At 45.6% G+C, this 15,527-nt stretch overlaps 1 protein-coding gene across 1 annotated transcript in view; it reads left to right on the forward strand.

Moving 5' to 3' along the window:
- The first annotated feature begins 6,193 nt into the window (after positions 1-6,193).
- The window catches only part of PLPP3 (phospholipid phosphatase 3), an 80,531-nt gene continuing 71,197 nt past the window's right edge, over positions 6,194-15,527 (forward strand). The window contains exon 1 of the mRNA XM_040627259.1: positions 6,194-6,398. Within this exon, the coding sequence (XP_040483193.1) occupies positions 6,260-6,398 (139 nt within the window). The 5' untranslated portion in view covers positions 6,194-6,259. The remainder of the gene's footprint in view (positions 6,399-15,527) is intronic.

Genomic DNA, 15,527 nt, shown 5'->3' on the forward strand with positions numbered 1-15,527 from the left:
CCATCTAGGATGAGGTTTTGTGTGTGGTGTGAAGTAGAAGCTTTACACGTTTGTTTCTGTGTCCCCGAGTCATCATGGACCTTTTGCAACTTTGTCATGCAGCCATGACTTCTCTGCTCCATGAAACTCTCCCTGATGGCCGGATATGGAGCTTACACCCGTCAGTGAGTCCTTCATTCAACCACTACTTTTAAAAGGCTTATTAAGTAACATGCTAGACACAAAGGTTTGGCTTTTGTCTGAAGGAGATTATAGTCTTTTAAAGAAAACCACGAAGTCTCTACAATAAAATGTGATAAGTGCCATGATAATATTGCAAGTATTGGTTTGTTTTTCTCCTACTAAAAATGAGTCATTTGAAGAAAGGAACCGTAGGCTTTCATTTGGTTATCTCTAGCACCTCGCGTGAACTCTGGTATAGGACAGGTGCTAAGGAACATTGGATGAGTGATTAAACGAGTGGATCAATAGTCACACATACGCAGTAAACAGACATATATTCGTACAGTGCATCTGTATACAGAATATGTACATATATGAATTCAGTGACTAACACACATCAATGTACATACGTGTACCTACGCAAACACACATACACAACCTTCCATCTCCTCTTCCCAGACACATGAGCTAAAGTGCCTTTGGGCAACCACTAATGTCTGTGTATGTTAGTCAGAGGACAAAGTTTCTGCCGTGAAGATTCGTGATTGGGGTCCCGGTGGCTCTTGTATTAGAGAGCTTCTGTTCAAATCCCGGCTCTCTCACTCAGTAGCTGCGTAATCTTAGACCAGTTACTTAATCTTCCTGTGCCCCAGTAACCTCATCTGTAAAATGGGAATACCTTCCTCGTAGAGTTGTTTAGAATAGTAAATGAGCGCATACCTATAAAATAATCAGAGGCCTGGAAAGCTCAATGAGGACAGGAATTTTTGTCTGCTTTGTTCATTGCTGGACCCCTGTCTCATAAAAGAGTGTCTGGTGCGTAGTAGATACTCATTAAACACATCTGTTGCATGAATGACCAATCCTTGGATCGGGAAAATCTCAGTAATTGTTGACTATTCTTAGTTCAAGTATGAGGTGAAAGTTCTAGATTCCCTTTCCAGCCATTCCCCATCCTCCATCGAGGACAATTTCGCTCTTCGGGAATCATAGCATTTTCCGACAGTGACACAAGGTGGCAGCATCAGTCTCCTTTTGAGCCATCAGCTGCACTAGTTCGCACGTTCTAGACAGACCCTGCAACTTCCCTATTTGCAAGTTCCTCCATCCGTTCTAGATTCTGTTATTTTAAATAACAACGTTAATTGAATTATTGTAAGGTTAGCTCTTAACTGCCCTAATTTCTAGCTAAAGAAAAGATGACTGCTTGTAAAAAGATAAAAATACTGACATTACTCCAGGCTGCCTTACAGTACCGCTACTGTTTCGTGTTCGTAAAGCTCTGGCTTTGTAAGAAATAATGAGCAAACCTCTTCCATTTCTGCTACACAAGGTGCAACAATGTTGTTCCTTTCCAAGTCTATAAGAAAAGACAAAACAAAATCAAACTTCTCTGCTTTCTAAATAAAGACAGGAGGCTAATTCTGCAGTCCTTTTAACTTACTCTGCGAAACCACTGTTGAGAAGCAGAACTTTCTGGGCACCTTTGAGGGCGAGACCTTGTGGTGCAAAGAAAAGAATCTTGGTTTAAATGAAGAGAACTGGGATTCCAGTGGTGCCTCCAGGAAACTCCTTACTTTCCAGAATTCAGTATCTTTATTTGTAAAACAAAGATAACAATCTCTGCCTTACCTACTTGAAATGAGATCAGTGAATGTAAATTCCTTTAGAAATTGTAAAGGCTCTATTTTATACTGCACGAGCTAAGGTTAGAATCATTTCCATTTTACCAACGGGGAAAACCAGTTCTAGCTAGTTAAATGGGCTTGCCTCAGTTTTCTCATCTATAAAATGGGCTAATGAAAGCAACCCCACCTACTTCGGTGAGTTGTAAGGATAAAATAAGATAATAGATGTGAAAGTGCATTTAAAATGAACGTACTCTCACTTGTACAAGATTATTAGTTTAAGCAAATGGCTTTTCTTGAGTTTCACCAACAATCCTGAAGGAAGAAATATGTAACTAAATAGTTTTTTTAAAAAATAAGCATGTTTGATTTACTTCAGAATCTCAGGAAATTGCACATTTAAAAAAAAAGATAGGAATAAAGAAGCTCAAGGTATCATCGCATTCAGGGAAGGATAAATAAAATTAAATATTCAGAATTAGTTGATAACCACTTCTTGAATATTTGCATTTAAATTAGGAGTATTGTAGAAATAAATGTCTTCCCTTAAACTCCTAACATTCAGCTAACATTTGTCAACTGCCTATTTTGAAGCAAGTATTCTAAAAATGTGTTCTTTCATTTTTTAATGCTTTAGTCCTCAAAACGAGAGAGAAATTGAAATTAAATGGAAATTTAATGAAAATTGAAGTTAAAAGTTGAGAAAACTGAGATTCAGAGAAGTTGCCTAGCCTGCCTCCGGTCAAACAGCAGATCCAAGATACTCAGACCTCCAATCCCCTGCTCCTTCCTGTCTTGTCTTAGGCGCATGACTGTGGGGGCTTCTCTCCTCTCCTCGGCAGCACCCCTGATACTGCATCCAGCACTTACAAAAGCAAGCTAGCAATTTTTGTTTAGTATAAACCAGAGGTGGAGTGTACCAGTTTCAAGGAAACTGGGTAAATGGGTACTTGAGAGCCAAAACTTTATGTCTTCTTATGTGAATTTCAAAGGCTCGCTTTGACCTTTGGACTACACACTCTCCCGGAAAGGCACTCAGTTACCTTTCCCCTAAATATTTCCAGAGCCAATTCAGGCCTTTTCAAAAAATAAAAAAAATGATTAATTATTAAATGTTAGGGGTTAAAGAGAAAGAGAAATAAAATTATGAGGTAACAGGAGATCTTAGAAATGAAAGCCATTTAAATCTCTTGGGAGGTATCAGTCGGTTAAGAATGATGTGCTGTTGTTGCCACGCATAATAAGTTAATCTTAAAAAGGCATTTATCCCCGCTGATGTTACAGTTTTTCTACAGACGCGTTTAGTGAACTGGATGCCATTTTTAGGTGTGAGTTTTGGTCAGCTATGTTTACCAGGAATTTTAATTACTTAATTACTTTGAAATGACGTGGTTCTAAACTCTGGAGTCTGTTCCATTGCATTTAACTTGCTAGTTAGACTGTTCCATTTCAGGGTTAAAGCAAAGAGGCCTTCAAGTTTCCGTGTCTGGTTAGGTGCTTTGACTTCCTATTATCTGAAGAATGATATTGACGCTGTGCTTATGACTTGTTCAAGTCAATTTTAATGAGTATCTGTAGTATTCTGTTCCCTCGAAGAGTAATCCAAATATAATACTTGTTTGCATACAACTCCATGCCTCAATTAACACTATGATCTTTGTGTTATGAGGGGAAAAAAATAGCCCACAGAGCCCTGTGAATGGAAATATAAAACTTATTTAAACATCCATTACTTTTCCCTCTTATCTGCTCCTGGAATACCAGACTTTAGGCCTCTTATTAAGTGGCTGAGTTCAGTCTGGAGGACCTGAATATTAGGTTCCTAGCATTCAATCTAGTGCCAGCTAAAGTTAACAATCTTACCCAATGGCTTTAGGGACCAACAAGATTGAGGAGTTGTAATATCATTTAGCTAGGGTAAAAGCCTGGCTTTTAAAGATGTTTATTCTTAAATTAATAAAAGTCATTTCCCAGATAAGACAAAGCAGACAGGAAATGTAAAGGGAGGTAACTCTAAAATTCTAATGATGGAACAGAGTAGAATATCTTGGAACATAAGCAGCTGCCTTATATGGCACAGGTGCCCAAGGAGGAGATGAGAGAGGTCCGCAGTTTCAAGAAGATCTGCATTTACTTTTAGCTTAGAATTCCAAAGATAGGGTTTAGTGACTTAGAACTTCTAGGATGATTATAATTACAAGGAGGGTTGGGTGGGCAAGGGAAAGACACTGAAATCCCTGAATTCCTTTCGAAATGTCAGTAATCACATTGTATTGTTTCTGCTATTTTAACATTTGAAGAGGAGTTTCTCATTGAAAAGCTATCCAAGGAATTTGTTCTCTTAGTTATCCTGGCTTAGTTTTACCTGCTGCTGTTTGAATTGAGAGTGCCGTGTCTGACAGGCATCAGGATGCCCCAGCTTCCAGAATTGTCTTGGATATTCCAGAAGACAGCGATTTTGCCTTTCTTTGCCAGCCCTATCTGTTGTCCAGCCTGGACCTGAATTTCATTCAAGAGACACCAAATCCTGTGCTGGGTACTGGGGAGATGCTGTGGAGCTGATAATCCACAGAGCTGACTAGATTACTAACGATAACGCCCAGACTGTGAGAAGTGCTGCAAGAGTGCTGTAAACAAAGTGTTGAAGGTAAAGTTAATTCTGTCCAAGGGTCAGGAAAGGGCTCAGAGAGAAGGTGACATTTCAGGGGACTCTAAAGCAAGAGAAGCATTTTGCTAGCTGGAGAAGGGATAGAGGTGCATCGTAAACAGAGGGAGTAGGAGGGCAGGGGTGGGAAGTGTCGAAGGAGTATTCCAGAAAGGACAAGTGGTTGATGGTGGCTAGATGTAGGGGTTACTGAACCCCGTAACAAGTCAGTGTAAATGTATCAAAAAGTTACAACTGTTTCTATTTTGGGATGCACAGAGACACCTGGAATAAATATCCATTTATTGTCCACCGTGTGCCCAATTCTCTGCTAGGGACTATAGAAGATATAGGGGAAGACCCATGCCCTGGGAATGTTTATAGAGCATTCTGTCTGGAAGAAAGATGAACTCACATAAAATAATGTAAAATAATATTACAGCTTTTAAAGCAAAGCATTAGATTGCCCCAGACTCAAGCTAAAGATGATACCTCCAGAGAGCACTCCTGCTGTCCTGGACTCCCCCAGCGGCCCCCCCCCCCCAAACAGTGGTACAGGCAGGCTTGAGGCCAGCTGAACCAGCAGAGAAGCTTGAGGGCTTCCGCCGCCCTCACCTCAGAAACAGGTATAAAAGTCACGGCGAACCCTTATACAGCCCTTCTATATACCTGGCACTGTTCTAGATGCTTACATGGATTAACTAATTCAGTCTTCGCAATTACTGTATTTGGGAGAAACAGTTAATATCTCCATTTACATATAGGGAAACTGAGGCACAGAGCCACAGTCAGGATTCAAATCTACAGGGTCTGGCTCCAGGGTCCGGTCTCAAGTTCATATCCTCAAAGACTTCAGCCCGGTATCCGATGCTGGGCGTTTTTCCCTGAGTATTTTCAAGATAATATGATTCAAAGCGAAATAAATACTTGAAAGCCCCAAATCTGTAATGGAGGAGAAAATGCATGTTCGCCATATACAGCCTCAACTTTTGCCCGACCCAAGGCCAACAAGAAAATGTTTCTTTTTATTTATACAGTTTTCTTTTTGTGACAACTTGGTGTTTCTGAACGCTAGGGGCTCCCGGATTCTCTGGTTTGAGAGTAACTTTTCCTTTTAGGATTTTTTTTTTTTTTTTTGAAGGGGGTGGGGGAAAATGTGGCCTTAATTATCCTACGTCTTAGGCAGCTTAAGGAAGGGGCTGTGCTTTCGGGATCTCTTCAGAGCCAAGTAAGGAGGTCCGTCTTTCCCTCTGTCCCCCTCTCTCTTTTTAAAAGGACCTCGTGCAATAAAAGTGCAGAAACAAACCCAGGCGACCACAACAGCAGCCGCGGCGGCAGCAGGAGGAGGAGGAAGAGGAGGAGGAGGAGGAGGAGGAGGAAAAGTTGGAGTTGGGGCAGGCGCTCCGGAGCGGCCGGGCTCGGAGCAGCTCCCATTCATTAAGTAAGCAGCCCCCGAGGAAGGTGGCCGAGCGCCCGCGCTGCCCACTCACCCGCTCGCGCAGCCGGACACGCGCCAGCCCAGCGCGCCCCGGGCAGCACAGCTCTGCAGCAGTCTCTGCTCGGCAGCGGGCTCTCTTCCCCCTGGACTTTCGGACGCTTTGGGGCTGAGAGAGGAGCGCAGAGGAGCAGCGGGGAGCAGCAAACAGCCCGGGCTGCAGTGCGAAGCGCGCGGCGGGCTGCACCGTCTCCGCCGCGCCGCGAGCCGGGGGCCGACCCTCCGCGTCCCGGAGCAGCCGCGGCCGGGAGGCGGGCCGGGCGCGCGGGTGTGTGGCTGCCGCCGCCGGGCGTCTTCGCGGGGCCGGAGGCTCGCGCCGCAGCCAGCGCCATGCAAAACTACAAGTACGACAAGGCGATCGCTCCGGAGAGCAAGAACGGCGGCAGCCCCGCGCTCAACAACAACCCGAGGAAGGGCGGCAGCAAGCGGGTGCTGCTCGTCTGCCTCGACCTCTTCTGCCTCTTCATGGGTGAGCCCGGCCCCGCGCCGTCAGCCCCGGGGGCCCCCAGCCCAGTCCCGGAGCCCTCGCGCCGCCCCGAGCCCCGGCGCCCGCCCTTCCCCGGGCCGCCGACTTCCCGGCCTGGAAGCGGGCGTGGGGCGCGCTCAGGCTCTCCCGGGCCACGGGAGCCCGGCCCCTTAGGAGGCGCCTCCGGCCGGAGGCGCAGGCAGGGTCGGGTGGAAGGTGTGGGTTCGGCCCCTTAGCGCAGGGCGGTGGGCGGAACCGTGACCCGGAGCCCGCGCTGAGCTGGGTGCCCCCATCCAAGTAAAATGGATCTCCTGGGGCGCCGGGCCCCTGCCTGCAGCCGCGCTGCCTCCTCGCTGGCTGTGTGTAAACACCCAACCCTTCCTCTCCCGCCGCCTCGGCCCGGCCGGACTCGAGCTGGCCTTTCCCCGTCTTCCCCCCCGCACGCCCCCCGGGGGGCTGGAAGGTGCGCCCCGGGGGCTTGCTGAGGGCACCCATTCAGCTGCCACTTGTTAGGCGCCTACTATGTGCCAGTGGTAGGCGGTGTCCCGGACTTAGTTTCAACCAGCCCTCTCTCCGACCCTGTACGGGATGGGTGAGGAGCCCCATTTCACCGATTAGGAGACTGAGGCGCTGGGAAAGCAATCCAAGATCGGGATCGTGTTTGAGGACCACGATTAACTGCAGCCTCAGAAAGTTGAGGCCATGGTCCATTTCTGTTTTCCAAACTAGTTGCATGCCCCAGCCCGAAGAGCCGGGGGGGGGGGCGCTAAAAAAATTGAGCGGGGAGTGAGGAGGATTTATGAACTTGGCGGGGGCGGGGAGAAAGCTATTGACATGAATCTACAGGAGTTCCAAGGTTGAAGTCAGAGTAGATTTTTTTTTTTTTTAAGCGATTCATGGTGTAATGGAAAGCGCACAGGACTTGTCGTCAGAACAGTGCTACTCTGCCACTTGCTGGGCGTGCCACCTCCTTGCCTCCTGGGCCTCGGTTTCCTCATCAGTTGAGTGAGTGGGTTGCATTAGATGCTCTCCTAAGGCCCCTTCCTGCATTAAGAACTCGGATTTGGTCCAGGAGCTGTTCTGCCAACTCTGCTAACTGAAGAAACATCTGTGTTCTCAATTCAGTTCCCTTAAAATAGAACTCCTGCATGGAGACGTAAGTCCCCTTTGAAATGGATTTGTCCGTGCAGATTGTGCGAACCAGAGACTTAGTGGGCTGGAGTTACCCTTCTCTTGTGTTTCATGAGTCTTTCTGCAGCAAGGTCCTCCCTGAGGTCCGTCTGTCCTTGGCTTCACTGTCCGTAGTGAGTTTGGGAGTCAAAGGAAGATGGGACACTTAGAATTATTAAAACACAAGAATGGCCCCCTTGGGGTACAGAGAGACAGCTGTGGCTAAAATCGTGCTCTGTGGAAGGGAAGAGAGGTGACTAGTTCAGGTGGCAAATCCCCTTCCCACCTCTTCATAGAAATTAGACGTTAAGATGCTATGTAAAGAAATTGTCACTGGGGGGCCTGCCTTCCTGTGGGCCGCTGGCTTATCAGCCTGCACAGTGGGAAGATGAGGATTTAAAGTCAGCTGCCAAGCTATTGAATTTTTAAAAGGCCCTCCCTGGTCCTGGGGGAGTACAAGGAGAACACTAAACACATTCAAACTGTTTGCTGTAAACTTGTCTGGGGCTTCCCAGTATTTACTGGTGTGTTTTGTTGGTGGTAAGGTAAACTCTTCCCAGACGGCCTGTGCTGAGTACCCTCCTACCTCCTACTTCGTGATTAGGACAGTAAAGCTAGAACACGCCTGACAGCCTTTGCAGTTTCATTGTTCTCCTCCCCTCTTCCAGTCTTCTGATTTCAGAAGGCAGGCCCGAGAGATGGTGCATTCTTATTAAAGGGAAAAGAGGTGTGAAGGAATTTGCCGGAGGACGCACCTATCAGCTCTAGTTTAGCCAGGGACAGGGTTGTACATTGAAGGTACAAGGTGGATGTTTGCACCTTTCACTTCATCTGCCCCAACTCTCCCTGTGGCCCCCGAAAGCTAATATCCTCTGCCAAGCTATCGATGATCTTTACTCACTGTTGGTCTGTTGGAATCAATTATTTTGTTTACCTCAAAAAGGTGGTAACTGGTCCCCGCATTTTATTCTGAGGCACATAGCTATCTATTTAAAGGGTATGCCTTGCTGTTAAAAACAAAACAAAAAAACGCGCCAACAAAGTCATTTTCAAAGTGACTTATCAGTGTCTCCCCTAGGCATAGACCAAAATATAACATCACTAATTTAATGCCTCACCTACCTTCAGTAGGAAAAACTGTAAGGTAAATACTTGAGAAATTTATGCAGGAGAACTCTATTTGGCTTCCAAAAGAAAATTATTAACACAACATGTGATTTTAATATCCCCTACATGACAGCCCTAAAAAAAATTGTTTCTTCTTGGTTCACTTTTTGCCTAAGACTGTCAGTGTGATTTAATTTTTATATAGTTTATTGATCATATGGTCTGGATTACAGGGCACTAATACAGTAAAAAAGAGAAACATAGTTTTCTGTTTATTCTCTCACAGGAATATATACCAAGCGTCATCTCCTTGTATCTGGAAAAAATAAAACCTGATGTGCTACATAAGTGTTACGTGAGTGGAAATATGTGAGCAGTTGAACTTGTTTCACATACCTTCTTGGAATATGAAGTTCTTAGCAGAAAACAAAAGTCCACTCTTGTTTGAAGGCCTAAAGAATCTGGTGTCTGAGAACCCCAGAGGGAGTTTACCTCCCATTGAACAGCTGTCTTTGCCAACTAATTGCTTTTATAAATTCAGTTAAGAATCTTTGTGTGCTAGTCTTTCTAAAATTGATTTTGTTTTCCTTTCAATTACATAATATGCCCCACCTCCTGTTTTTCCGGCAGTTGGTTCTGGACACCAGGTGACAGGAGAGCCGCAGAGGCTGTTCCCAGGCAAAAAGGGAGAAGCGTGTGCCGTCTAAGCTCTGCTAGCCTCCTCTTTATATACATGTGTGTACTGTCCGCATGTAAGCTTCTCCATTTCATAGGTGAGAAAACCATGTGTCAGGCAGGAAGCTCTGAGATGCACCGTGAAGTCGACTTGGGTGGATGCCTGATTCTCAGTGAGCAAGACTGGAGTCCATCTGCCTTTCAGACTCGAGATTCTTAGCAGAAAATCCCAAAGCTGTTTGCAGAAAGTCCTGCCTCTCCCGCATTTCCGAGGTCACCTATTTGCGCCAAAGCAAATGGGTAGAGGTGGTTGAACTCTTCTGGTCAGGGGTGCAGTCTTGTTGCTCCACAGCCTTGTTTGGATTTGGAGCTAGTTCTGAGACTAGTTACCAGATTTTTGAGGGCACTTTTTTACCCCTTGAGACAGTGGTTGCCCAGAAAGAACACCAGCAGTACGTGGCTGGAGCAAAAGGCAGAGATTTGGTAAATCCGTGCCGAGTGTGCCCCGGCTTTCCCTCTCTCCTGTCCCTCATCTCAGCTTTTTGCTGAGTGCCTCCCTCCAACCTGTGCCCTTGGAGGCCTTGGCAGTTTTAGACAGGTCAGCTTTTTCTATGTGGACTTTGCTCAAGGCCCTTCATCCTTTGAGTTCAGTTAGCTCCCCTGCAAAATGGTGAGCAGACTGGCCGCTTCATTCCGTTGCTGTAAGGATCAGAAGAAATCTCTCAAGTCTTAGGCAAATGCAAGGGCAAATGCAGGGGATTCATAACCCGGAGCCCTGGGTGAAGGCTTTGTGGTTGTCTTCATACATCGTGTCTCAGAGTCATAGATAGATGAGACCATGAAATAAACACCCAGTAATATTATTACAGTGAAGACCGTAAGGCTGCACTTTAACTAGGAGAATGTCACATTGGCCCAGTGAGTTGATGACAGATGATTCCCATTCATGTCCACTCTACACTTGAGCTGAGAGGGCAGCCCCTAAAACCGAGCAGAGCTCTGGAGCCAGCTATCTGCACTGTGTACCCTGAGCCCTCTTTAGAGAAGGTTCTTTTGTTAAAAAAACAAACAAACAAACCTGTTCCTCATTTGGCTTTTGATACTAGAGGGTAGGTGAGCTGAACTTACACCAGGAGGGCTGCGAGGCGTTGGAAGAAGCTGGTGCTTGGTCAGGTTGAGTCTGAAAGGCCGGACTCCCATGCCGTTCCCCACTAGGAAATGCAGTCAACGGGTGGAGTACCGTGAAGCAAAGGGAAAGAAACTCAAACAGGTAAAAATTTAGGATTTGGATGCTCAGCAACCATGCTGTGTAATTTAGCGGTTCCAGAATGCTCTTGGCCTTTTTTGATTTTCAGTTAAATGGTTGAGACAAAATTCCTAGAACTGGTTCCGTAGATGGGCTATATAACATCATCTAGTGTTATTATTAAATTACTCCCTTTTCATCCTGAAAGAGAGGCAGTGTGAGCAAGAACAGGAGACTCGGAATCAGAAGCTTCAGGTTCCAGGCTGGCCAATGCCACTATCCAGTTGTGTGGTTGTGGACAAGTTGGTTTTCTGTGGATCTCAGGGTGTTCTTTTCCCCATTGGTAAATGGCAGGTTGGGCAGGATCACATCTGATACGCAAAGCTGCTAAGCAACGTTCTGTGATGGATTTCTGGCAGAGAGGAATGAGCCATTCGTTGAATGTCTCCCTCGTGCATGCACTTGCTTGGCTCTTCGTTGTACATTACCTCCGTGAGTCACCGCAACAGTGATGAGCCTAGAAATAGGAGTTCTGGCCTGGGACTGCTGCTTTGTCGCCCTGTAACGTCGGAGAAAGGCGCTTGACTTTTCCGGGCCTGGGTTCTTTCATTATTGCAATAGAGGGAAGGGCCTAGATCATCTTCTCAGACCTCTTCTAGCACTAACAGTTTTATGATTCTGTTCTGGTAGATACATACTGTGATGTAGAAACCCGGTCATTCCGTCATTCCGTTAGACCATTCATCATCGATTGAATTGTTACGTTTATTAACCGAAGAATGCATGCTGACAATGAGCTTATATTGGTATTCATTCTGGAGAGAAAGTAAGCACTGTTCCTAAAGTTAACCCACTATGCTGAGAAACCAGCTAGATTTTTCCTTAGCCGCATGTGTCCCCCAACCTGCCTCCTGAAATTTATAGTACAGTTGACCCTTGAACAATGCATATGACTTTTGACTTCCCAAAACCTAACAGCGTACCATTGACCGGAGGCCTTACTGGTAACGTAAACATCAGTTACCACGTATTTTGTGTGTTATATGGATTGTAAACTGTGTCCTTACAATCAAGTGAGCTAGAGAGAAGAAAGTGTTCTTAGGGAAATCATACGGAAGAGAAAATGCATTTATAGTACTGTACTGTATTAAAAAAAGTCTGTGTGTAAGTGGACCTGTGCAGTTCAAAGCTCTGTTGTTCAAGGCTCAGCTACAATCACAAGCAAACAAGCATAACAGGTAACTTTCCCTCTTTTTTTGTTACTCTTATTATATTCACTAAGTACGTGTTTTTAATAATAGGTTTTGATCATTTAATCTACCATGCGAACCACAGAATATAGAAATAGATTTTCATTAATCAACTGGTGAACTGTCCAGCCAAGCATCTCGGATGGGTTGAAATAAAGGAGGGAACCTCCATTTTGTAGGTAAGCCATGCTGACTTTTCCAGAATGGTTGAAAACCTCTATTTCCTCATTGTCCAGAATGGCTAGGGTCTTTTTGTTTTTGCTGTTTGGTTTTTGGGGTTTTTTTTTTCCCCCTTAGCTCTTTCTTCCCCAGCTTTCTCGAGTACTTAAGAGAGACACCATGGGGGTGTAGCTGTCTTTGTGGGAGACTGTTAAGGCCAGACTTGGTGGCCTTTTCCACTTGTAGCCCTGTTTGATTTCCTGTCAATTTTGGATTCTTTCTTTCCCCTTCCTGTGCAGTTGTTTGGGCTGGCAAGCCCAGCTGGCTGCAGTATGATGCTAATGAGACCGGAGTCAAGGACTTCTTCCCTGTGCAGGCAGTTCAACCAGTACACATTATTGGAGGAGGGATCACTTATTTGGGGGATGTCTGCTGTATCGACATCTCACAGACTTACTAATAAGAAGACCCATCTGGTGTGAAATAGAGATTCTCAGGCTCCTTCTCAGGAGATTCACATTCAGCAGGCGTTGGGCCAGGGCCTGGGAGTCTGTATTCTATCAAAGCTTCTGCTGATTCTCATCAGGCCAGTCAGAGCATCATTGTGTTAACAGCCAGTGTCTTAAGGGCAACTGGCTGTGTCCTGGGCATTTTGTCCCTGGACTGAATGTTCTGGCACTTTTCACATCGTTAGGTTTTTTTCATTTGTGGCCAGCACACCTGTCTTTCAGCAAAGATAATGAAGCTTGTTAGAATTCGTTCAAAAGGAAAAATTACCTCTGGGTACAGGCCTGAAGGTCTCTGGTGATTTTTAGTGTAGGGGCTTGGTGGTGTCTCCTAATTGCTGAGAGGCTGGGAGTTTTATTTGTTTCTGGGTCCTAAACTGAGTTCTGTGTAGTGGGAGTTGCCCGCCTAGTGACCACTTCGGAAAAATGAGGTGTTAACTCTGTAAATATTTTCTTTTGAGATATTGAAGTTTGTGTCTGAGTGAAAAGAGAAATGAATAAATGAGATTTGGAATAGAGCCTTTAAAAGATCAAAGTTAGCCTGGCAAACGATTGTGGAAACAATACCAGCTTTGGATTCCCTCCAATCTGGGTGTGACTTGGGCAAAAAGTATTTCACCTTTCCAGGCGGAAACGTGTCCTCCTCTAGAAAAGAAGCAAGGGACCCAGTGACACCATTGTACGGGAAAGCTCGGGTGAAATTGTGACTCTGAAAGGACTTTGGGAAGTTAAAAAAGCACTCTATCTTGATTATCAGGTGTCATGTCGCTATTATTACTCATAGTAGTATTTTCCCATACTTCCCACTGTTCTTACTCCTCAATGGTGCTGTGAAATCCTCTCATTTTTTTGGCAACAAAGTTGCCTGAAATGTATTAGGGGAAAAAATTGTGAAGAGAATCGTAAGAAAAAAAAACCAGGCAGAGGGAACACAAGTGTTTCCCATTAGCCGAAGAAAATCAGTGGCAGGTTTTCTGACCCCATCTGGGAAAGTCACAATGCAGGGACCTCGGTAGTCTTTGGTGAGTTGCTTTTTCCCCTTTGAAAGGGACATGGCCATATCATCTTATGAGAAGGACAGATACATCTTAGGAAAGGTGGGAGGGAATTGGGACAAATGGTTTGTCTTACGGTCAGCTCTTATCTGTGTCTTTTGACAGCCCCGGGAAAAACCGAACTGAAAAGAACAGTCGGGATTGAAAAGGACCAAAATGCTTGTGATCCGGGGCCCTGTCCGCATTTCTGGGGGAAGGGAGGGAGCAGCTGTGTTCATTATCATATTGATTATTCGGGCCAGCCACGTGGTATTGGTACCAGACTCCTTTCATAGACAGGAAACTGCGGCTCAGGGAGGCTTAGGAACTTCCCGTGTCCCCAGCTGGTCAGTAGCCGTTCGGTTTTCCAGAGCTCTTGCCACCTTGAATCTGTCTTGCTGCCCACTTTTCAGTACAATGAATGCAGCAAAGACTCGTTCTTTTCTAGTTCATTCCATTTTATTCATTTCAATTTTATTGAGTCCGAATGTGTATGATATGTTTTACAGGACCTGATCTAGGACACAAATAGGAGTCTTTTTAAAAAGTTTTTATTAAGATCTATTTATTTGAGAGAGAGAAGAGAGAGCACGTGAGCATGGGAGCAGGGGGAGTGGCAGAGGGAGAGGGAAGAGAATCTCAAGCAGACTCCATACCCAGCGCAGAGCCCTACATGGGGCTTGACCTCACGACCCTGAGGTCATGACCTGAGCTGAAATCAAGATTCCGTTGCTGAACCCACTGAGCCCCCCAGGTGCCCTGACACAAATACGAGTCTTGAGGATCACGTTGGGCAGTGAGGAGCTAGGTATACATAAATAATTGCAAAACAGCGCAGAGAGTGTTGAATGAGCCTTTCTGTGGACAGTGTAAATTACGAAAATGCTGTTGGAACAGTTCTTCACTGCCTAGTTCATGGAATCTTTACAGTCTGACAGTAGCTCTTGGAGTTGTCGTTATCAGCCACATCAAGGTCATTTTTGATCTCCGTCAGAAATACAGGCCTCTTGGGGCAGGGCAGGAGGTGGGAGCGGGGGAGCACGGGCTCTTGAGTCCGACAGATGGGAGCTTGCCTGCTGTTACTGGCTCTTGCCTTAGACAAGTCACTGAGTGTCTCTGAGGCCCCCGTTTTCTTATTTGTGAAATCAGATAGTATGGGTATCGTGGAGGTGTGAGGCTGTGCCAGGGATGGTGCGTGGTGCTGTGTGCCCAGCACGTGGTGGCAGCTCCTGTCACCTCTGTCACCACATCCTACTCTGTGCTCTCCATGTGACATGAGGAGCCCAAGGCCTGGACTGGGTGGTGATGGTCCCGTGATCCTGAAAGATCAGGGCCTACAACCCATGTCTTGCCTTTATGCCATTTTGCTTTTCTGGTGGTGTTTACTTCTCAGTTTGAAATTGGTATTGTCCGGGAGGTCTGGTTCTCCAGAGAGCTGTAATCTCTTCTTTCTCTTGCCTGTGTCACTTAAAAAGGGAACAAGACAAACAGGTTAACTTTTTTTTTTTTTAATTTATAATAATTTCTTATTACATTATGTTAGTTACCATACAGTACATCCTTAGTTCAAAATCATTAGTCATCAGGGAAATTCAAATCAAAACCACATTGAGATACCACCTTATGCCAGTTAGAATGGCAAAAATTGACAAGAAAAGAAGCAACAATTGTTAGAGAGGATGTGGAGAAAGGGGATCCCTCTTACACTGTTGGTGGGAATGCAAGTTGGTGCAGCCACTCTGGAAAACAGTGTGGAGGTCCCTTAAAAAGTTAAAAATTGAGCTACCCTATGATCCAGCAATTGCACTACTGGGTATTTACCCCAAAGATACACGCGTAGTAAAGAGAAGGGCCACATGCACCCCAACGTTCATAGCAGCATTGTCCACGATAGCTAACTCGTGGAAGGAGCCGAGATGCCCTTCATCAGGTTAACTTTTAATCCCGATCGTTGGGTAATGGTCAAGTGAGGCCAGAGAGACATG

This window comes from Ursus maritimus, unplaced genomic scaffold (assembly GCF_017311325.1).
Source record: "Ursus maritimus isolate PB19 unplaced genomic scaffold, ASM1731132v1 scaffold_12, whole genome shotgun sequence".
In the NCBI taxonomy this organism is placed as follows: domain Eukaryota; kingdom Metazoa; phylum Chordata; class Mammalia; order Carnivora; family Ursidae; genus Ursus; species Ursus maritimus.